We start from the raw sequence: 23,732 nt of genomic DNA, 5'->3' as shown, positions 1-23,732 counted from the left end.
TGGCAAGATGAATGCAATAAGTTGTCAAAAAAATTGTCTCTCACACACACATCCACCGGAACAAGGGGTACACAACAATGTAGGGCTGGCGTTCAGAGTGTTTGATACGATAACCGTCCCCCTTGTGTCCGAAATCCGATCTATTTTACAAATAAAATCGACTATACGACTTCTACAAGACATTCTGCTACCCAAACGAGCTGCTCATGCATCCAGTGAGGCCCAGGCCTTCTCCAACTCCGCTTAAATTGTTGCTTCTCAAGTTTGTGTTGTCTTTGTTGTTGTCAGCCATTACTGTCAACAAAGGCAGTATACAATACAAGACAGAAATACACAATTACCTGCAGTTCCTGAACGCATGAGTTTTAAGAGTCATTGATACAGCCCACCATCCCCACACATAAGTCTAACTCATACGTAGCTCAAGCTTTTTTTTTCAAAGCATGTTTGCGTAAAAAAAAAGAAAAGCTTTAAAAGATGGAAAAAGCGTGAAGAAAATGGGTCAATGTCAACAACATAACAGAGCGCTTTCATCTGTGTTGCACTACATGTCTTCATTTTAAAGAGCTCCTCTGAGTCACAAGCTCTGCATTTGCAGTGAATGTGATGGTTCATGTAAATGCTTCAGAGGAAATCACAAATGAATATATTACAATATTAAAACACAAGTAGTAATTATTTACACTGAATAATCTACTGGTTAGTTAATCGTTTGGTTGGTAGCCTAAAACGACGTAGTACACTGTAGAATAGTTAGTTTCCACCCCCGCATTGCTGCGGTTGCTGCTGCTGCTGCTGCAAAAAACTGTTTGAAAAATGTTTGTAAGTTTCAAATATGCTATTGTGATTGAAGTAGTTAAATAAAAATCATCTATTCATGCATCACCTCATGTCATCATAATAGAGGTCTGTCTTCCAGGAAAGAACAGTTTATTTTTAATGTAATATAGTATTGGCCATACTTATGATGTATTGCTTGTCTTTGTTTAATAATACAGAAGATTAAGAACTTAAAAAAATAATTGCATCGCAATCGCAATATTGGCACGAAAAATCGCAATTAGATTATTTTCCATAATCGTTCAGCCCTAGTACGTAAGTATAGTAAGTCATTATGAGAAAGTATCTCATAACACTGTCATCTTGGTGCACTCATCACAGCTAAATATTGCTGCATAGTATCACATATGCTGATCGAGTTTACAGTATGCAAGCAATTTCCACATTTATTTATTACTAAACAACTGGACAATACATTTTATTATGTATTATTATGTATTACAATGTGAGATGTTTAGGGTACCTTTTATTGAGCACAATATTACAGGAGTCTAGCCCGGATTGAGAGGCTCAAATTCTTTGAATTTTTAACCTTCAAGCCAAAAACACACCACATTAGGAATGTTGATACAACCATGTCTGCCTTCTGTCACTTGCTCTACATCATTATTCCACTGGAGTATGCAGAATACAATCTACGCATTGCAGCCTGAGACACAGGTGGCCACTGGGATGCAGCAATTTCCATTGAAGTGAGTTAATTCAGGTACCAAAACTTGGGCTGGGCGATATGGCCTTAAATCAATATCACAATATATTGAGCAGCTCACCTCAATAACGATAAATGAACAATAAGTAATTCTAGACACTCAAAGCACTTTAACAAATTACCCATTATTAATCAACCCATTCTCACTGGTGGTGGTAAGCTACTTGTAGCCACAGCTGCTCTGGAGCAGACTGATGGAAGTGTGGCTTCCAATGTGTGCCAAAGGGCCCCTCTGACCACCACGATCAGTCATACACACATGGAGAGACAAACAACCATTGCATGTTTTTTCGAACTGTGGGAGGAAGCCGGAGAACCCGGAGAAAACGCATGCACACACGGGGAAAATAATGCAAACTCCTTGCAGAAAGGCCCTCAAAGTTGCTCCAACCCAGGAACCTAGATCTTCTTGCTGCAAAGGCGAGAGTGCGAACCACTACACCAACCGTGGGCCTGAGCACGCTTATTTTAAGAGCGCAATTTTCATTGTTTTCACTCTGTGGTCTCAACCTTTGTGCTGAAATTAAGGGAAGAACAGATGCATCAGATGAGCCAATCTCTTTAGTTAACTGCTCAAAGGGGGCGAGAAGAGAGTTCTGTCGTGGGGAGTTCATAATCTGTGGCGTATGCTGCCAAGTTTCGCATTTGGCTTCTAAATTTTCAGTGAATCACTAAATATAACATCTTTATAGGCAAGACCAATATAATCGTAATAATGACGTATTTGAAAGTGTGACTTGGGGTTCAATCAGCACCTGGACAAGGGGGCTCTCGCCGATTACATGGGCGTGCAAAAAAAACCCTGCACGTGACTACACGTGACTCCATGTCCTCGTCGTAAATGATCAGTTTATCGCCCAGGCCTACCCTGTGTCTCAGGCAGCCCTGCCCAGCCGTGCATGGCACTTGCTCTCACACAAGTACAAGCAAAGCTCCATAACTTACTAATGTGGCCATCTGGCACAGCCCAAAAACCACCTACCAAGTAAATGTACTGTTTTTAGTCAAAACGCAAGCCTCACCCAGGGCTTTACCATTCCAAACAATACCGACCGTACCAAACCGAGTCGGACTATCATGGAAACAGAGCAAAAATGCTTGCTGCTGCCGCCAACTTGTGATAACAGCAGCAACACATAATAGTAGTCACTGGAGTAGAAAAATAAGCTTTTATAAATGCAAACATTTTTTTATAATCAAGCAAATTGAATTCTATCTGAATCTGAATTCTACTGCCTATCCCTAATTAGGACCAAGTTTTGGTCCTGTTTATGCCATAAAAGGTCCTAAAGAGGTAATAAATACAAGAACACACACACAAAACCAGCATTTGTATTTCTATGGGAGTTCAGAGGGAGTGACCAGGAACTTTGGCAAGTGTTTTCTGCTTTGTCATTTGCAGGTGAGCTATGGTAACATTAGACTTCTAACAGGAAGAAGAGAGTGATCATGGTACTGAGAAGGGCAGGAGGTGGCATAGCCTCTGGTTTCCCCGGAGCAGGAGTCTGCTGCTGTATTCTGCCAAAACAACCAGTGGCATGTGTGACACTCTGGTTTCACAAGAGTGTGTGTGTGCAGAGTGTGTCAGATATGAATAAGCCACTTGAGCCTTCCCCTCTTCCTGTCAACACTCCAAGGGGAGGAATGAGGAGAGGAGCGAGCTGACACACACTGAACAGATGTCCATTCAACATCATTTTAGAGCTAAAACAACATGTAATCAGATTACCTCCTGAGCAGTCATATTACAGTTATCGTTTACGACAATGTCAGGCTTTATATTACCAAGACACGGCAATCAATTTCTACTTCAAACAAATGAACATTTCAACATTTAATCCCACTGTGGAGTGTGATATTCTGACTTAATATTTGATGAATAAAATGTGAAATCACTTTAGTTTTAAGAGAAGATGATGAATAAATATGAATTTAATTGAAACGGTTCCCTAACCCGTCAATCAGCACGAGTGAACGAGACTCTGAAAAAAGGAAGTTTGAAGCGGCAACGGCTTCCTATAAGTCCGCTGTGTGAGATCATTTAAGATACAGCGTAGACTATGATGAGAATGAGAAAATTAATGTCAACAGACAAACCACGATGTGCAAGCATCTGTTATGCAGCTACAGTGAAGTTGGTTTTAAGTTGGATATTCGACAGACAGCGCCACTCCGAGCAAGCCTCTCATTTACGTCGCCATCACCCGTCTCTTTCACTTGGAGCAGCATGGTGTATGGCTCTTCCTCCCTGAAGCATCTCTGTCACTCACAACAGAAGCTCTTGTCTGTTTTTACCCATAAATGCAGAGAAATGATCAGAAAACTACCTGTGTATTTGACTCACTGCTCTGCTCATTCTGTGCACTCCCCATCAAGGAGAGTAGGGGGTAGCAACACTAGCAGAGCTGACCCAACTCCATGCAGTATGAGGACCACGACAAACTCATTTACTGTATATCCTTTATATCCTTATTTTTAACTTATTCCAGTTCCGTCTGGAACCTCTCGGCTCAGCTGGGGGATTCAGTCCCTCCAGGGCGTCTGCACTGAGGTTGCAGAGTCTGCTTTCAGTCATGCTAGAGCACGTCCAGCTGAGTGTGCGGCTGTGACCTTACTCAGGGCCTGAACCACCTCCACTCACTCCTCTCAGTGTGGAGGAGCAGCTGAACTGCACAGGGATCCACTCAAGTCGCTGAATAACTCACTGTGTTGCAGCTTGAGGTCAGACTGGCCTCAAGCTGCAACACCGCTTGCCTGTTCATCTTCTGGTCACATCAGTGGCTTGGGGCTCTGGTTCCCATCAGTATGGTCGCAGAGATGGGAATGTCCTCAGCAGAAGACACGCCATGATTTAAAGATATAATATAATTTATATGTAACTTACATTGACTAGATTGTTTAAACATTGTCTTTTTTTTTTTTTTTTAATCAAGAAGAATCCATATTTATATTGAAGGTAATGGACAGTTTCATTTCTGATGATAGCCTTTTAATGAAGTCATCAGCTTTACTATCTTTGCCATAACTTTCGCCTTGCATCTCACGTGTCTATTCACATAGGGAACATGAAGCTGCTGAGATGTTTCACAAAGGGTTTGTTTTTGAAAACTGACATATGTAATACACAATATAATACTTTTATAGGCTCTAAATCTTCAATAAAATGCCAGGACTCACCAGTAATTTTAGGGTGGCTATGTCCCAATCCAAGGGCTGGATTCTTTGGTATATGGTCTGCTAAATGATAAAGATCCCAAAATGATATTAAATGTGTGGTTTACAGCAGAAATCACGAGCGAGGAGACATACGCTCAACATTTTCATTAATATTCTGATATGCCAGGGGAGATAAGACATTTGAGTCAGCATGAAACACAAGACGTCCTTTTCAGAGTAAAGCGGCTCCACTGACAATTCCAGCTGACACAACACACAAGCATGTGCACAGAGGAAGTGTGCAGCCAAGGGTGAGTGGGATGAGTGTATTGAAGACATTTGTCCTCAAATTTTCAAAGGGCTTTTTGGGAGTTAAGACCTGGTTTTATGTTTACAGTTAGAATGGGGTTTGGGTTAGGTTAAGGGTTAGGGGAAGGGGCAAGGGAATGGCTATGCATGGCCTCAGTAAGAATGCTGTGTGAGAATGTGTGTGTGGCATGGGGGCTCCTGAACAAGTTCTCCAACTCTTTTTGTGTTTCCTAGTAGGCTGTGCTTAAACATAAACACCGTGGGAAGGGGGGGAGGGGGATAACCTCAAGGACGTGCTATTGACAAAATAGGAAATGACTGGCTGGCATCGTACACAAACACACACATTCATAAAAGATTTAAGCTAATATTCATGAGTAAGTTTGAAATATGAGTTGGATTCAATTAAAAATGTTGCTCTCCTGGTGTGTGTAAATGTGTGTGCTTGTGTGAGCAGACACTGCATGAAGCAATGTGTATCCTTAGGGGTATAAGTGTAGGAGGTCCCACAAGTGAGAACAGCCACATACCCCCACAAGTACGTGGCTGGCACAGACACACGCGCGCACACGCACACACACACACGCTAGTATATGCAAATAAGTTGTGCACCTCATCATTCCTGTAAACGTACATACCCATGCCGGAGATTGTCAAAATGTTCTCGACCACAAAGCTAGATGTTTCAAATGTATATATGTATATGGGTGAGAAGCATGTTTAATATTTCTGAATTATAACATGGCACCTGAAGTCTTTGACTGGAAATGACAGGATGTGCACCCGCACACACAAATGTGTCCACTGAGATTAGTTTCATTAGCATTAGATTGACTAGCATTTTTACATCAAATAATAGAAAACTGCAATGTCCCGCTGATATTTCTCATGTTTCATCAGATAAAACATTAACTGTCTTCTTCTGAAACCACAAAGGTAATTGGTTATCTCTTGAACTGCAGCTCCCACCAATACTAATTAAATAACTTTATATTATAAAGCACAGTTTTATTTGTAAACTGGCAACGATAGACCTGGAGGAGAAACCATCCATGCCTACGTAAATCAATTAAAAGCTATTTGGGCTATTGAAAACTGTTGGGCTAGGCTATGACATGCATCAATACATTAACAAATATCGTTTGTTACCTGTAGGCAATTGTCTACATTATCGCAGTGTATTTCACCAATATAAAGAGAGCAGTAGGCTATTCTCGACCTGTAGAACCACGTCCATTGTAATCGTTTGGTCACAATAAAATACTCATCAGTCCTTAAAGTTATGAGATTGTACACGAGGTCTGTACAACAAATGTTTGCAGATGCATTGTTTTAAACGTAGCCTGGGGGGAACTGTGCTTACTATGAAAGACCCTGCGCACAAAGCATCCTCAGAGGCAGAGCTGATCACCGCCAACAACGTTGCTACCAAACTATAAATGCGTCATATCTTAATACACAAACCACATGTTTAGACTCTAAATGGCTAATTTCTCGCCTCATGTGATCTTAAAACTGCATTCCGGGACACAGAAAATATTTATTTCCGGTGAGAAACGGCCACTGTTTCAATGTTATTCAGCTGCAACAACAACAGTCGTTCTCTCTCGGATGCCATTGCTCACTGTAGCAAGAAGCACAACAATCTGCATAGCGACTAGCTGAATATCAGTTCATACCTAAAAATGCATCAATATATTGATGCATTTTATTTCATAGCCAACTAAAAGTAAATCAAATAATATGTTTCACCATTATACAACACATTTAGGCAGAGAGAAGATGGGAAGAAAATGGAGGAGGGACAGACAGACAGACCACCCACCGTGCCTGGAATTGATTGCTGTGTCAACTGTGCTCGACACCGCTGCACTTTAGAGCATCACACACACACACATACATGTATACAGTATATACACACAGGAGCAGCATATCCAGTGGTAGCAGAAAGCAGGACAGGCATTACTAATCTATCATACCCACAGCAGGAGTCGACAGGATGACGTGAGTATTAAAAAAGTTAACCTCAAGACTCATCAAAGAATTCATCAGATTCACTGTTGCACTCTTACACATTCACACAACTCAACATATAGAAACAATACTCACTTTTCTTCATTTACATCATTACTAATTTACAAATGGGACTTAATGTCGAATTTCAGCCATTCCCAAACTTGATTTTAAATCAGAAAAAAACAATAAATGCTTTTGTTTTACTCACCGATCTGAGACACTTTAACTGTCACAGGGCTGGACTTCTTTTCAGCTGCCATGTGCCACCTCCCACCTCCTCCTGCGCTCTTTCCTCCTTTGTCAATGAAGGCTCGGACTCGGCAGGTGTATTCTCCTCCGTCCTCCTCACCGACCCCCCTCACAGACAGCCTGTATTCTCCGGCTCCTGTTCTCTCCAGGCTCGCCTCACCTCGCTTTCCTTGCACGGTGCTTGAGGACGTGTTTGAGATCACAACCCCGCTGCGCTCCATGGTGATGATGTCACGGTCGCCGGCCAGCCAGGTCACTTCTAGGGCGAGGGCCTGCAGGTTGTTGGCAGCAACGGAGCAGAGGAGGGTCAGTGTGTCGCCAGGGGAGAGGAGCGGAGACGAAGAGGAGGACGTAGTTTTCACACTGAGGGACTGACCTTGAGAGGACAGAGACAGTGTCAGACCCTTCATCATTCTGTGTTCAGGCAATAAATACAGTCTGAGTCTGAGTCTCTTGGTCAGAACGCTTTACTCTGGGCTTGCCCTGAAATAATTGATTGGTTGTTTTTGTGAACTCATAAAAATACAGAAAATCCAACATATCTAAAGAGAAAGTAATTGAGGAAATAATTGACAAATAAATTCATAACTGTAACATTTAAGAAAATGTGGTTGCTACGTTCCATTTAAATCGGAAGTTGTAACTGGGAATGACTATACTACTGAATTCATGTCGTTCAAAGGAGAAATCCATGACGCTGGGCTAACCATTGTTAGCAACACTGGTCTACATGGTGTCATTAGTGATATAATGTCCATTACTTGTTTGCAACCACACTAAGGCCTAATAATAATTTAATAATTCATTAACAATAGTATGAATATAACAATAACTAGTCAATTGGAAAAATAGAGAGTCATGTAGCTCTGTGTTGTTCTGAAGGTCCATCTGTAGTTAAAGCCACTATTATCTGCACTGCTCAGACCACCAATAACTTATTCCTTGACATTATCATACATAAAATGCGACCTGTCTGGCATTTTGTAGTGTGGTTCCAGTATGCTAATGAAATGATTAAATCAAAGGTTTTCCACCACTGAATAAGGTCACATGTCTGATGCTTCAAACACGCTGATAGTGCTAGTTATCATTTTAACGTTAGTTGAGTTTTAAGGAAGTATCACTCCAGGACGGAAGAGTTTCCTCTGCTGGTGGCGCGTGACCTACAAGCATGTATGGAGGCGTTTATGCTCAGTGTGTTCATCACGTTGTTTATTACACTATTCACTGCAACAGCAGAGGGCGTACAACCAAAATATTCAACTTGTGCAGAATAACAGATGCATCAGATGAGCTGATCTCTTTAGTTAACTGCTCATAGAAAGATGTTCCCTGGTTTGAAGTGAATGTCACAGGGAGTTCCTAATCTGCGCCGTATGCAGCCAAGTTTCACTTTTGCGCAAATAGACTTTTCAGGATTTAATAGGTGCTGTTCCACAGTGTACGCGCATCTTGTTGGAACAGTTTTATTGGTGGTGAATTTTCGGCCGATATGTTTATACCCGTACTAATGGCGGATTTGATAGTGTGACCTGGGGTTCCATAGGCACCTAGACAAGGGGGCGTTCGCCGACTACATGGGGGTGCAGCGCCCTTGTTCCCCGGTTTAGAAAAATATGTGGTGTATAAAAATCTAGCAATGCTTAGCCTGGTGGAAGGGGGGGCAAGTAAAGCCTGGTGGCCCACCAGGCTTATTATGCACTGGGGGAAACCCTGATTTAGAAAGACATTCAGGAGTGGAATCGCTCAGCAGTGATGCTAAAGATGTTTCACATGCACTCAAAGTAAAGAAGCCGAACAAATGAAAAATGGTCATCAGTCTTTTCTGTATATCTTCAAACAGTAGAGTAGAATCAGGGCTTTAGATCTGGTCTCCACTAACAACACTGACTGCAGTATGTGGAGAAGAGTCTCTGTATGGTGTCTGAGAAAGGACAAAAGAGACAAAGCCCATTCTGTTTGACATTTCTCATCCTCTTTACTCAAGCCAGTGAGTCAATAAGAACAGACTGGGACACAATGGACCTAAGAGTGACACCTCTGTGTGTGTGTATGTGTGTGTGTGTCATCTCTGGTTTCATTATAAACCACTAGATTCTTTTCAAACACTTAAGAGGATATGGTTACCCAGAAGATGTAAGATATGGTGACCACAGCAACCAGAACAAATGAAAGAGTGTGTGTGTGTGTGTGTGTATATGAACACACACACCTCTTTCATATACGAGTATAAACATATGTATACATATATATATATATACACACACATATATATATATATACATATATATATATATATATACATATACACACATGTATACATACACATATATACACATATATATGTATACATATAAACATATATACACACATATATATATATATATACACATATATATATATACACATATACACACATATATATATATATATACACATATATATATATACACACATATATACATACACACATATATACATGTGTATACATATACAGTATACACACATACATATACACACATACATATAAAAATGCTCACAACCTTAAAGGAGCTTTTTGGAGGTGTTTTAGGGTTAGTGGTTGGGCATTTAGTTGGAATGACTGAGGTTAGTGTAAGGGGCTAGGGAATGCATTATGTGTGAGAATGTACCCAGAAGATGTAAGATATGGTGACCACAGCAACCAGAACAAATGAAAGAGTGTGTGTGTGTGTGTGTGTGTGTGTGTGTGTGTGTGTGTGTGTGTGTGTGTGTGTGTGTGTGTGTGTGTGTGTGTTGAGCTTCCCGTTTCCTCAGTTTTGAGATTTGTCATTACTTGCCAAATTTCACTGATCAGTAGAAACAGGAGCTGTTTGTTTATCCTTCACCTCCAGGTGGTAACAATATTTTGTTGCCCATTTGGGTTGTGTTGCTGAGGAATTTTAGTTTGTTAATTGTTAATGTTACATAGTGTGGCTTTTGTTAAGCTTGCTTCTTCCCCATAAAATGTTTCCACATTCCAGATTGTGATCTGATCTGGTCTGATTTTACACTTTAGTGATAGCTCTTGCTCAGCCCACTTTGCTAAAGCTAACAAGGTGACGCATTTAACAGATAACAGACAACAATGGAGGATATCCGGCAGCTTTTTTTCCTGCTTGGTTTGTCTCAACAAGAGCTTTGTATGAGAAAAGACTGCAGGCAGAAGAGACATTTGTTGCCCAATCAGCTGAATGTCGTGGGTGGAGCTGATCTGCCCAACACTACCATTTTACTCTGGCACTGGGAAGGATGCCAAAAAAATGGAACGGCAGTTGCTGGTTATTTTGGTACTATTTTCAAAGGAAACACAAAAAACCATGCGCCGTACTGTGCAAAGCCTTACTATAGTGAAAACAGGGCTTATCAGTGTCCTCACTAAGACTGTTGCACAAGAATGTGTGTGTCTTCTCCAAGGACAAGATGAGACAGAAATAAAGGCAGGGAGGGTCAAGAGCTTCCAAAGGGAAGCCAAGTGTAGAAAAAGACAGTTACACAGGGAACATAAATAAAAGACCAAGACAAAAAGAGAGAGAGACCTCTCCCACATCCCTCTCTTCATTTTCCCATCCTTCATTTCCTTCCTAAAACCCAACAAGCCTAAAACAGCCCAGACAACTGCAAACACATGCAGAGTAAGCGAGAGAAAAGATTTGAAGATTATCTCTGGCTCCCTACAGGAAAATTATCTACACATTCAAATCTCAGTGCCTCTATTATAACTGCACACATACGGTGTAATTACTGCTGAGTATAAAGGGAAGCTCCTAATGCAGGGCCACATTTCACAATGTCACACAGATTCAGCTCCTGAACTTACCTAAATAAAGGCTGATTTCTAATCATGCGAGCATCATATTAGTGTAATGAGTCTTATTACACGTCAGAATTAGTGATTTATAGTGTCCGATACCCAGGGATTAAAATTGACACCATCCCGTCCCGGGGACGTAATTAATTGTCATCGGGACGATCAATATTCTCTCTCGGGACGACCACGGGACGAAAGAGAATTTTGACTGACTAAATGTTTCTGTTTAAGTTTTTAACACTTTCTGTGAACCAGAACGGGTTCACGGTCGGTGATCCTGTAATAGTTACGCAAACAGCGGTTCTCCTGAACAGCAGATCCTCCTGCTCCAGGCACTAGTCCGGGCACATCCGGTTGGGTACATTGAACCGCAGAAGAAGAATAACGTCTGTTATGGAGGTGTTTCACGAGCGACAGTGTCTTCTGACTCTGGGTCTGACTCCGGGTAAAAGTCATAAAAGGGACTGCGGCGGGGAGTCGTGGCGAAGCTATTTTTAAACACTGTTAAAACAATGTTTTGATAATGAGGAGCAGTGCATCCACCGTTCCAGAAGGGGGAGCTGTGCTTCTGAGAGCGGGTGTGCTGAATAGTACTGGCCAATCACAAGACTCTGTCTTCTGGGGGTGAAAGTTCACTCTGAAACATCACGGCTGACAGAACAGCGTCAGAAAAGAGGATTTCAATCGGCTCGTTTACAGCAACTAGGAGGTTTTTGACCTTTTTTTGACCTTTGTAAGTAGACCTCCATTACTAACATTTATGTGCAACAGGACCACTCTATGTGACCTTTAATGTTTACATATTTGTTTCAATCGCTGAATGAAGCCTGTCATATTTGGGACCTTAAATTACTGCACAACACTCTTGATCAGCATTTGTTTGTTGTTCATTTAAACCAGTGTGCACAGAGAGAGAGAGCGAGAGAGAGCGCGAGCGAGTGAAATCTGCACTGTTGGTCATTAGTTCATTTACTTATTTTTGTGTAGGTAATATGTTGTGAAATATGTTTAAACTACATATACAAGTGGTTTTGTCTGGTTGTATTAGTTCGTCCTGTTATTGACATGCTGTCATCACCTGACAGTCTGGCTGATTGACAGACCCCAGATGCAGCGGATGCAACGCACCTCAGATGCGCGCGTCATTGATATCATGCGCAAATACAGATATTCGAATATGTGTGTTTTTTTAAACGTAATTTTTTAGCAATTTTGACAGCCCCAAACAGCCTCATGCTAATCTCAATGCATGGCCCTTCTCGTGACGACTACAACCCACTAAATGCAGTCACTAAATGGTGGAGTAACGACAAATCTAGTCTGGAAATAAATATATTATTTATTAACAACATAATGTATCGTGGTTATCTTATATTATCAGTAAGTAACAACTCAAAATGTAAAAAAGATTTTCGGGAAGATTCAGGGCGATTCGGGACGGTTCACAATGTTTTTCGGGACGTTTCCGGGACGGTGGTGAAAAAAAGTTAGTTTTAATCCCTGCCGATACCGTTGTTGAATACAGTCACATTTTCCTTTTTACACTATGAAGTAGGTGCAATATATGCTGTATAGTGGGCAATATATATTGATATTGGATGATGTCATATCGTGATAAGTAGATGACATTTCATTGTTTCTAACACACGTAAATATCCTTAATTTAAAATCAACAAACCATCTATTACCATGAGGTGGCAGCATGTACACATCACCAGCATGTTTGCAGGTGATGACATTTACGATATTTCTTGAATGCATCTTAAAGATGCTCCTCAAAGGCCAACATGCTGTAGATCCCGCAGAAGTGATGAAAATTGCCAGGGTTTTGCATTTTCATCACTACATTTTGCATTTTGTTAGCTGCTCAACACGGTGTGAACCCTCCCTTACCTCACTAGCTCTCGTGCACTGGAGTTGAGAATATAAAGAATAAAATAATGAAGAAATACTAACATTTTTGCTAGAAATGCCCATCTCTAATACCAATACTGATTATTGTATTGACTATTGTAGAACTCCTAATTATCAATATCTGGCCCAAATAATCCACATGGTTCTAGGCTTACTTTAAATGAAAGCATGAGTAACTAACGGTTCGAGCAGAGCACGACTGTTTTTCCTACCTGTTGGAATGACTTTAACAGTTCCCATCTCCTTTGTACTCTCCACAATCTTTATCCACTTTCCGCCATCTTCATTTTCATGCGTCCACTCTGTTCCGTTGCACTCATAAGTCCCATCATTGGTAGTCATCATCCTGGATATCACCAGCTCAAACACTCCATTCTTCCCAGGAACCAGTCGGATGCCTCCATCGGCATAGCGCCGTGCAAACTTTGCCCCTGTGGTGACACCACCCTGTGGACCAAACGTCAGGATTTCCTCTGATGTCGTGGCGGTCTTCAGCAGCCAGGTGACCGACAGGTAGGTGGGCTGGGTGAGCACCCGGGTGACATTGCAAGAGAGTGTGATGTCACTTCCTTCTGGCACTTCTGGTGGCAGGGTCTGCGTGGAGACCCTGAGGGTGTTGGGAATGACTGGAAAGAGATGGAAATAAACATTTCAGATAAATAAATATCATTTTTAAGGATAAAAATTGTTTAATATGAACATCAAAGAAACGCACAAAGAAACAGGCATATAGGAATGCTTTTTTTCTTCCCACAACACGTATATATTTAATTTTGACTACAACTCAATGCATGTTATTATTATTATTATTATTATTATTAATAATAATAATAATAATAATAATAATAATAACAATATAATCATAATATAGAGGTCAATTTAATAAACCAAACGCTACGCTAATATATTTTCCCAGAAATTAGCATGTAGCTCAGTTTCAAGGTAATCTGTGTCCATATTAATACACCTGCAAACATGTGTCACATAACCATTGGGTACATCGAGAATGCCCATACTTTTGTAAACAGTTTTTGCTTGTCACAGCCAGCATTGTTTTGGAACTAAATGAATATTTTGGGGGCACAAAAAACATTGGGGTAGTGTGGGTGTATTCGGAACAGAATTCATGGGCCTCAGATACAGTAAGACAAAGAAACTCAACAGTATAACACTTTTTCAAGTATCCCTGCCAACTGCAGCTTTACTTTTATGTGTGTTAATGTGCTGAAAGAGTGGTGAAATACGGTGGTGTCTCTGCTGTCGAGGTCGCTGGCTGAAGAAGAGCTACATGACCAAATAGCTCCAGACAAAGCTGTAAATCTGTGACTGATTATGAATATAAACAATGACCTTGTCAGGACCAGTAGGCCTCATGGAAACCAAAACCAGGCCCTAATGAGGCAAAACACCATTTCTGAGGAACTGAGTGTAGGGCTAATATTGGAATCATGGTTAGATTACAGTTAGGGTTAGGCATTAACCGTTTAAGTTTAAGGTTAGGGATAAGAATTTGTTTAGACTGTCCAAATGAATGGAAGTCATTGCACTGTACTAAAGAGAATAGCTGTGCAAACGTGTATGTGTATTGTGCCCATGGGGGTCTTCATAAAAGTTAATGACTTGTCTGCTCACACACAGCACCGTAAACTCTTCCCCTCTCACACCGACACATTTACCTACAGTGCTTTCTGATAATAAAGAAGACCCTGCTCTATTACTTCCCTAGGTTTCACAGCTCTGTTTGGCTGCCAAGCATCACCTTTTAAGTAGGGTTGGGCGATGTCCCATAAATTGGCAATGGATGATCGTTCCAGTAAAACATCATAATGGACGACGATCTCGTCACTGGGGGAAGTGGATGGTGGAAGCCCGGTGTGGAGTGTGCTGGGGCGGCGGCCCGGCGCGTGTGTGTGCTTCAACATTTTTCTCTTTCCATAAATAAATAAATATTCTTTCCTTAGTATATGGTGAGGGTCGCATCAGTGTATTACAGCACCTTAGTAGTGAACAGCTCTGTCTGCTCTTTCACGTAGGGGGTCTCACGTTTAGGTTTCCCCAGGGAGACGACTGGTGAGGCTGGTCAGGGGTGAACGTCACATGCACCTTTTTGATCAATAAATAAAATATATATGTTGACTTATAACATAACAATAAGCGTGTGAATGATAGACAAACAGTGAGGAAAAACAATTGTAGTGTGGCACGGAATTTCCATTACATATTACATACATTATGCATATACATTAGTTATATTCTCAATTTAATTTACAGAGCAATCCCTGCAAAGTTTTTAGATTAACTAGAAGAGACTATGATTAGTTTGTGCACAACAGGGTGGGGGCATGGCATCACAACGGTTGCTGTCATCACCATCGTGATGTTGGTCAGCCAATCACGATGGATGGCACAACCCTACGTTTAAGGATTTCAGCAGGTCATGACAGAGTGGGTAACACTGTCCCGCCGAGAGGAGGGAGCTTAAAAGAACAATTGCTGCTGTAATTCATGGAGCATAACTTTGCTTTATCAAAATAGCATTGAAAAGAAGTTTTCCCTCTGTTTTTTTTCACAACAGGGAAATCAAAGGAAATGACATTAGATAAGTTGATGAATGGCGCATCTGTGGTGAAGACACAGGGGGTTAATAATGAAACTAAGTGGCAGACTGTGCCTTGTTGGATGGCTGCTGCTGCTAAAAAAAAGTTATAGCTTTGTCATTATCAGACTTTTTTTGCTCCGTTCAATATGAAAATACTAAATACCACCAAAAAAAGAGCAAATTATGACTTATGTGCAAATGTACTGCCTTCAGGTTTTAGATTAACCATCCAAGTTTTATTCCAAAATATATAAATAGTCTGTAATCTTTTTTGGAAGGTAATTCTAGTCGTGTTACAAATGAATTCAAGAAGTGGCACATGGCTGGGGATGAGGAGTAAGAAGCTGTGCATTATGGGAATTACACTGATTATATTACATCAAATGGGACGCAGAAAAATGCTCATCTCAGCTTTAGGAAGTAAATGGATAACGAAGGCAAATTAAAACCAAGCACAGTGGGGCAAATGACGGCTTCACATCCTGTATTTCCTTCCACCAGATATGAATGCCTAAACCAGAAAATCCTTGACCAACTAGACTCTAGTTACTAGAGAAAGTTAGCCTGGCTAATGCCAGACTGCGTCTTAATCTCGTTTGAGATTGAGTCTGGAAATGGTGTAGTCACCTCACCTCCCACTTCCAAGTGTGACCAATGGACTGGATAGACCTACAACCACAGACCAACCATCTGTAAGACGTATGCAGGGCAACAATGTTTTAGTTGATGGTGAAAATAAATACCCGTTACTTCTGTTTAAAATATGACAACTTCAAAGTGTCCAGAATTCCCATCACTCCCATCGTGTTAAAAGAATTATAAAATGGTCCCACGGCATGATAGACATGATGGAGGCATCAAAAATCACATCCACTGTGAACACAGCATCAGATGTATACAAAAGCTGCGAGACGTTGCTTCTCTGTCGTCAACACGTTGAGTCTGCCTCTATTGTTCCAGGGTAAAATACCTGTTCGCGATTGGTTCCCCTTTTTCTGCGATTCTCTATTTGATCTGTCCTTGTCTTCCTGGCAGATTCGGCTGAGTTCAACTATGTTTTCAAACTATGTGAGAGTACAAACCTCGGTCATGACTGCTCTGTCAATACACTTTCCTACCTTGCAAGAGAAGGATTTTAAAATCCTGAATCGAGATCTGGGTCTCGATTACCACCAAAATCTAATTATTTCTTTCTTAGGACCACCACCAACATCCTCAGAAAGTTTCATTCAAATATATCCTTTTCTCAGACGGACAGACCTGAGACCATTTACCTAGCTGCTAAATGGAGGTAATAATAGGATATTACAGCAGGACTGGAATGTGTGAGACATCTGGTCAGATTTCAGTCTACAACACATTAATTATTTCCAGCTGTGTCCATGTTTAAATGTGAGCTTTTTGCACTCAATTTAACGTAACCTCAACCAGCCGCACCACTCCACAACCTCTCTGTAAGCATCTTTAAGTTACATCAATAACGGAAATTATTGATCCCGAAATTGGGATTAAAATAGAAATCTCAATTTATTGTGAACTTTTTATTAGTTGTGTAATCACAGTCCATATATAACTGTATCATTGTTACTGTATATAATTAATAAATATATAGTTGCAATCAGAAATATTCAACCCCCCAAAGATTTTCGCAAAGAGCAAAATTCTGCTTTAAATTACTTCTTTATGAGTTGAGTGATAGATAAAAATCAACAGAGAAAATGCATGATGTCATATTATGTTTAACAGTACATTTGAGTAAAATAGCCATGTTCATTCCCTATATAATATTCTTGTTTTCAAAGCTGTCTGACAGTTTGTATGGAATAAAGTGGAGTTGAAACATAATTAAAGCCCAATTTATACTTCTGCGTAAAGTGCTCTGCGTAGGCTATGCAGAGACTCTGCGTCGACGCAGAGCCTGTCGAAGAGCCTCTACGTAGTCTCCGACTGCACAAAATATTTTTTAAGTGTCCGTCACTCCGTCAAGGGACAACGGAGACGGCAAGAGCTGTGATTGGTCCTCAGGACAGGCCGAGCTAAGCTGCTCTGTGCCGGCTCGCAGCGAGCACCCGACCGTCCACAGAGGCGGAGCTCATCCCCGCCGATAACGCCGCTGCCAAACTATAAATACGTCATATCTTAACACACACAACACATGTTTAGACTATAAATGGCCAATTTCTCGCCTCAAATGATCCTAAAACTGCGTTCCGTGACACAGAAAAGTGAGAAACGGCTACAGTTTCAACAACAGTCTTTCTCTCTCGACGCCATTGCTGACTGTAGCCAGAAGCACAACAACCTTGCGCAGCGACCCCTACTGATCGGGCGGGAAATTGCAGCGTGTGTCCGTCACAACGACGCAGAAGTATAAAGGCTCGAGGCGTCTCCGTGGTGACGCAGACGGATAACGCATACGCAGTCGGAGAAGTATAATGTGGCTTTAAGACTTTGGGAAGTCTATAATGATCCTTCATTTGCTTCAGCTGTGATGCATGATACATAAAACCCCATCCATGAAGTTATTCAAGGTGAGTTGCAATCATAGGGAAGACAAAGGAACTTGCACAAAAGCTGAGAGAGGATATTATTTCATGGCACCTGAAGGGCCTTGGGTATGAGAAAATTTCCAAAAAATGCAATATTCCAAGAGACACCATGCAAGCATTATAAGGAAGTTTAAGACTTACGGAACAGCTGCAAACCGGCCTGGCCGTGGAAGAAAGCCCAGCATTTCATCAAGCACTTAGAAACTTATTCAGAGCAACTAAGAAACCCAAACCATGTGACTGCAAGACACCTACAGGACGACCTGATGAAAGATGATTTCCAACTGATATCTGTAAATTTTAAGTTTGTAATTGCACACGAAAAGTAGTATCTTGCCATCCCTAATTTCTATCTAATATTAAAAGTCAGGCTTTAAACAAGACAGTACAAGACACCATTAAGTCTTGTTGTGGAGGTCAGAGCATTCAGTGCCACTGCAGTGATGTGAGAGTCTATGGCAGATAAAAAAAGGCAGGACAAATAATCTGCATTTTGCTCTATCAATTAAAATTTGCCTGGGAGGTGTTTTCAAACGTTCAGTAACCTCGAATTCAGTTTCTTACATAACCATGCAGCCTCAGTGAAAGCTCAGTGTGCGTCTGTGTGAGTGTGTGGTGCACAAGTCTCAACTGGTACAGACCCTGCAGCACCAATTCTATCTCATCAACTCTGTTACGGACTGACTCGTACACACACACATAGACATTCACTCAATACAAAATACACTACCCATATACTGTACACACATACAGTGGGCACACAACACAATCTCTTTCACACATACAGAGAGCTGCCTGGTTAATTCAGGTCTAAATTTAACAAGGTGTCTGGGGAGCCTTGCTTGGAAGCAGAGAGCAGCCCAGCCTGATGGTGCATTATGGAGCTCACTAACCTGCTGCCAGACACTCAATCTCTGTGACATACACTGAATAGGCATTTGAAGCTAAAAATTATATTCAAACGTTCAACATGATTTTGTGGTTAATATTCAAATTCTACCCTCATCTCTCTCAGAGGCAGTTTATCACAAATAAACCTTTCCGATGTCATTCAACACGGAAATGGAACAAAATGTAAATAATCTTTTTCTTTGTCGTCTTCGTCCACATGAAACCCATCCAAAACTACTCTAAAAGCTGTTGCATGTATGCCAGGCTTGTGTGTAGCTCTATAATACTGCTACACCAAAAACAGAGAATGAAGAAACAGATTGAAGAAATGTAGAGAGAAACCACAAGTTATCAGAGTAAACATTCCAAAACATTGTGTTACAGAGCTCCACCCAAAAAAAAACACAAGCACAATAAGAAGAGAAGGTGAATTTAGTGGATTCACCTATTCTCATTTCCGTGTGGACATCCCCCAAGTATACAAAAGTATAACATGGTAACTGGTTGAAGTTTCAAGTTAGCTATTTTACACATCAACTCTTTCAGATACTGCTATACGCTTTCTTCACATTAATCTCACTGCACTTTTTTTATGAGAGTAGGAAAAAACCAGAACTTACACAACAGACTCAAAATTCCCAAAAAGTTTGTACATCAGACATCATTTTGTCAGAGGCTGATTTTCCACCGAATCTCATATGATATAACATATCTCAAGCTAAGCCATTGTTAGCAATACCAGTAACAACACTAACAACGCATAGCGTAGCTTAAAATGGAAGTAACAGCTGAATCAAAAGACAGCTCCTCTTCAGTGTTCACCATGTAGGACAGCTGCTAGACGTTGCTTGTCTGTCATCATCGCGTTAAGCCTACCTGCAGTGCACCAGGGGAAACATTTTTTAGGGGAGATTCTGTAGTAAATCAATGGCAGACTTGGTTGGTTTCACCTGGGGTAACTTTCTGCAGAGTTTTTCCTGCCAACCCGTTGATATTTTCACCAGATAAAGTATGACTGAGCTCATGTGAGAACAAAGCTAGTGGATGGCCAAGTGTTTTGCTTCCCATTTGCTCCACCCACTCGCCTGGATCCTCCTGATGTTGTGAACACATCTCACCTGTGACTTTTGTGATGTGTGTATGATAAACAAGCCATTGTCAAGACCTAGATCTTCAGACATTAATTGAGAGTTTATATCTAAAAACTGTGCGCGTAAATTGATATAAATAAGTCTGTGAAAAGCAAGGTTATACAACATAACATATCCTTTAAAACATGTGTTTCACCTGCTGTGTCTCAGCAGTATTAGGTGGCAGTATTTTTAAAATAACAAGACAACGTAGGATTTAGTGGAGTTTTGAGATAATGTGTTGCCTCGGAGTGACTGAAGCATGATTCACAGTCTAACTGTTGTGTATACGGCATGTTGTTAAGGGCAGGGAAAGATAATGGTCAGGTTAATTATTAAAAGAGGTCAACACCGCCCTGCAGTAAGAACAAAATGTCAACTGAAAGAAACATTTAGAAACAATAAAAAATCATATTAGTTTTCTTTTTTTCCTAAGAGGATTTATGAACAGTGGTGAAAACTTCTCTCTCAACTAGTCTGGACAGTTACATTCTAGTAAAACAGGTTGTGCTTTAATTTAATCACGTTTTGTGAGCAGATCATTCAGTTAAACTTCCTCCATGCTGCTCCCTTTATGATGCTGAATACGAGATGACAGCTGAAAACAGTAGTGGGAAGATAATTAGATTTTTACAAAATCAAGGAAAATTCAGACCATTTGTTGGTTGATTATCATGTATGTTCAGGGTAACACATCGGTCACATACCCTCATTACTTAAGCAGAAAAGAAGGTGATATTATGCTATTTGCAGTTGAAGCTTTATTTATATATTCATATATTATATAAAAAATATATATTTTTATATAAGCCACCATTGAAGATGAAACGGTTTCCTGTGGATCTGAATCCACATATATTACCCAGAACTAAGTGTATAATCCCTGTAAAATAAAATTTGTTTGGGTTTTTATATGGATATAAGTCAAGGGAGGCCACACTGTTTGCTTAGCCAAGTTTACTCAGCAACCTGCATTTTGAAGTGGAACCTTCCTCCTCAAATTAAGATACTGTATGTGACATCCTTTTTGGTATGCTGGAGTTCCCCGACATGCTTGGGAAAATTACTTACAACAGGAGACTGGTAACTGTATTTTCTGAAAAGCGGCTCCCAGTGGGAAATCCTTTTCGTGTACGCTACTTTAGGAAAACCATGAAGTCATAGTCCCACCTCTCTATTGCACTGGCATTCTCTGTCTGTGTTTGGAGATTGTTTAGCAGTGTTACCGACTACTAGAACACATCCTGTGAAAATCCAGTTAAATAAATAAAATTAACAGTGACACTGAATCGTAAATTCAAACGGAGGAGAAAACAAAACCTATTTTCACAGACGGTATTTTTACTTGAATGAACAGATGAGGGATTGTTCCGCACACAGTCAGCTGCACTGCACATCCACACCTTGTCTTTGTCTGTGACTGTGCGCTATGTGCGCTGCGCTCACACAGTGTTTCTCTCTCTACCCTAAGACCGACTCTCGGCCCTTGGAAAATACAGCTAGATGAAGCTCACTCGTCCATGTCCTTCTCGGAAAGTAGTTAGGGTTATGCCAGATTAGATTTGTTGCAAGTAGCTAAAAAAAGGGTTGGTAAAGTGACAAAGTCAACAAATTTTCAACACTGTTGTTTGGTTTGTTTGCTTCATAACTTTTATTATCTGTATTTATTTCCCTTTATTTCCCCTGGCCTGGTTCATTCTCTCTCAGTTGCTTTTATTACATCTGAAATGTGTATAGCATCTTCATTTTTGGTGTAATGTTACAATGCCACTTAGACGCCTGGCACATGTACTACAGCATTTTGAGCAGTTTTGGGTGGGGGGGGGGGTTCTGTATGGAAGAAGATATTTCCTGAAACAATGCTGTGTTCACTGGAAACCTTTTTTTTTTCATGTGGCTGTGGATTAAGAAACGGGTGCAATTAATACAGTTCTCCTCAATGTTTGGTTTTTCCAACATAAATCAACTTTGTTTATGATGCCGATACACACAGCGCTCTACACAGAAACATTTAACTGAACATTTCCCTTCTTTCGTTATCTGCCATATCATGCTATTTTTGTCCTCAATTCCAGCTTTCACATTTTAGACAAGCCAAGTTCTCCCACCTGACATCTGCTCCCCACCATGAGTGAGTGTATGACTGTGTGTGTGTGTGTGTGTGTGTGTGTGTGTGTGTGTGTGTGTGTGTGTGTGTGTGTGTGTGTGTGTGTGTGTAGGACACATACAAGCTCTGTAGAGTATTGGTTCATTTAACAGCTATTATGATTTACTAAAATAGCCAGCTGGCTTCATATACACAAACTCATACTCTTACACCACATAAAAAGACTAAAAAAGTTAAATTCCAAAAAATGGTAAATAGTTTGTATTTATATAGTGCTTTTCTAGTCTTGATGACCACTGCTTTACACTGCAGTTTTGCCACTCACCCATTCACTCACACATTCATACTATCCTACATCTATGTGCAGCGCATTTTCTATCATACATCTTACATATCCATTCACACGCAGCCAGGAGCAATGTGGGGTTAAGTGTCTTGCCCAAGGACACATCGGCGTGTAGACTAACGGAGGTGGGAATACAATCGAACCCACAATCTTCTAGTTGAAAGTCTACTTGCTCTATCACTGAGCTACTGTTGCCCCCGTTAATGCTGCTAATGCTGAAGGCTAATGTTGTTTTTCATTTTTAAGGGTCTTGAGACACAAAGGTGCTCATGGGATGGTTTCCATGTATCAACATTTATTGATTTATAAAAAAATATATATATTTAGTTTTTTACCTGTTCTTTCCAACTGTATCAGTTTGAATTAATTGTATTATATAGCAGAATGTGCATATAGGTCTGTGTGTGAACGCACACATCTGTGTTTATGTGCAGACGTTGTCATTAGATGTGGTTGGGAATCAGAGTGGGGGATTGCATTACATTGACATTGCATTGACATTGCATCAATGTCTGGTCAGCTCTTAGTAGCAGGCGGGCAGTAAGTTCAAATGTGTTATTTTATGACTGATTTTATGATATTGGTATTTGAAGTTCTGTATTTGGATTTACCTCCATAATGCAAACTTACAAAACAAAAGCAGCAGAAGACCAGTAGCTGCTGTGTCCCCCGAGCTAAAAATGTTGCTATTCTCAATGGAGTACAAGAGAGTGAGCAGGTTTCCACTCAGAAAAGGCTGTCTGAAGGTTTTCTTAACATGTCATAGCAGGTGTACATTTCTTTAGGTGATGCATTTGTTAAGTGGCTAAAATATGTTCTTCCTTGTGGTCCGAGACATGTTTTTAGTGAGAGACCCAGGCTGAATGATAATGTGTTAGTACCACATACAACCACACATAAAAAAAAAAGAATCGCTCGAATTGTAAATTACTAGTGCAGTGCCCATAGGAAGTATGTATTCCTATAGTGGGAGCTGAAGAAGATTTTTCAGTTATGGCCAAATGAGGCTGTGTGAAGGTTGGATGTACAAAGAGGTGTACTCTAGTACTGTACTCTGTACTCTGTAGTGTTAATATACAAACTGGTAT

The 23,732-nt window shown here is 40.6% G+C and overlaps 1 protein-coding gene across 1 annotated transcript in view; it reads right to left on the bottom strand.

Moving 5' to 3' along the window:
* Positions 1–23,732, bottom strand: part of ptgfrnb (prostaglandin F2 receptor inhibitor b) — a gene marked incomplete at both ends in the record, with an annotated part of 92,095 nt that overhangs the window by 44,379 nt on the left and 23,984 nt on the right. The window contains 2 exons of the mRNA XM_083896473.1: positions 7,239–7,655; positions 13,235–13,648. Coding sequence (XP_083752599.1) covers positions 7,239–7,655; positions 13,235–13,648 — 831 coding nt within the window. The remainder of the gene's footprint in view (positions 1–7,238; positions 7,656–13,234; positions 13,649–23,732) is intronic.

The sequence above is a fragment of the Microchirus variegatus genome, assembly GCF_963457635.1.
Source record: "Microchirus variegatus genome assembly, chromosome: 1".
NCBI lineage: Eukaryota > Metazoa > Chordata > Actinopteri > Pleuronectiformes > Soleidae > Microchirus > Microchirus variegatus.
Note: the sequence above shows the minus strand (reverse complement) of the source record. Positions and strands in the feature narration are given on the sequence as shown.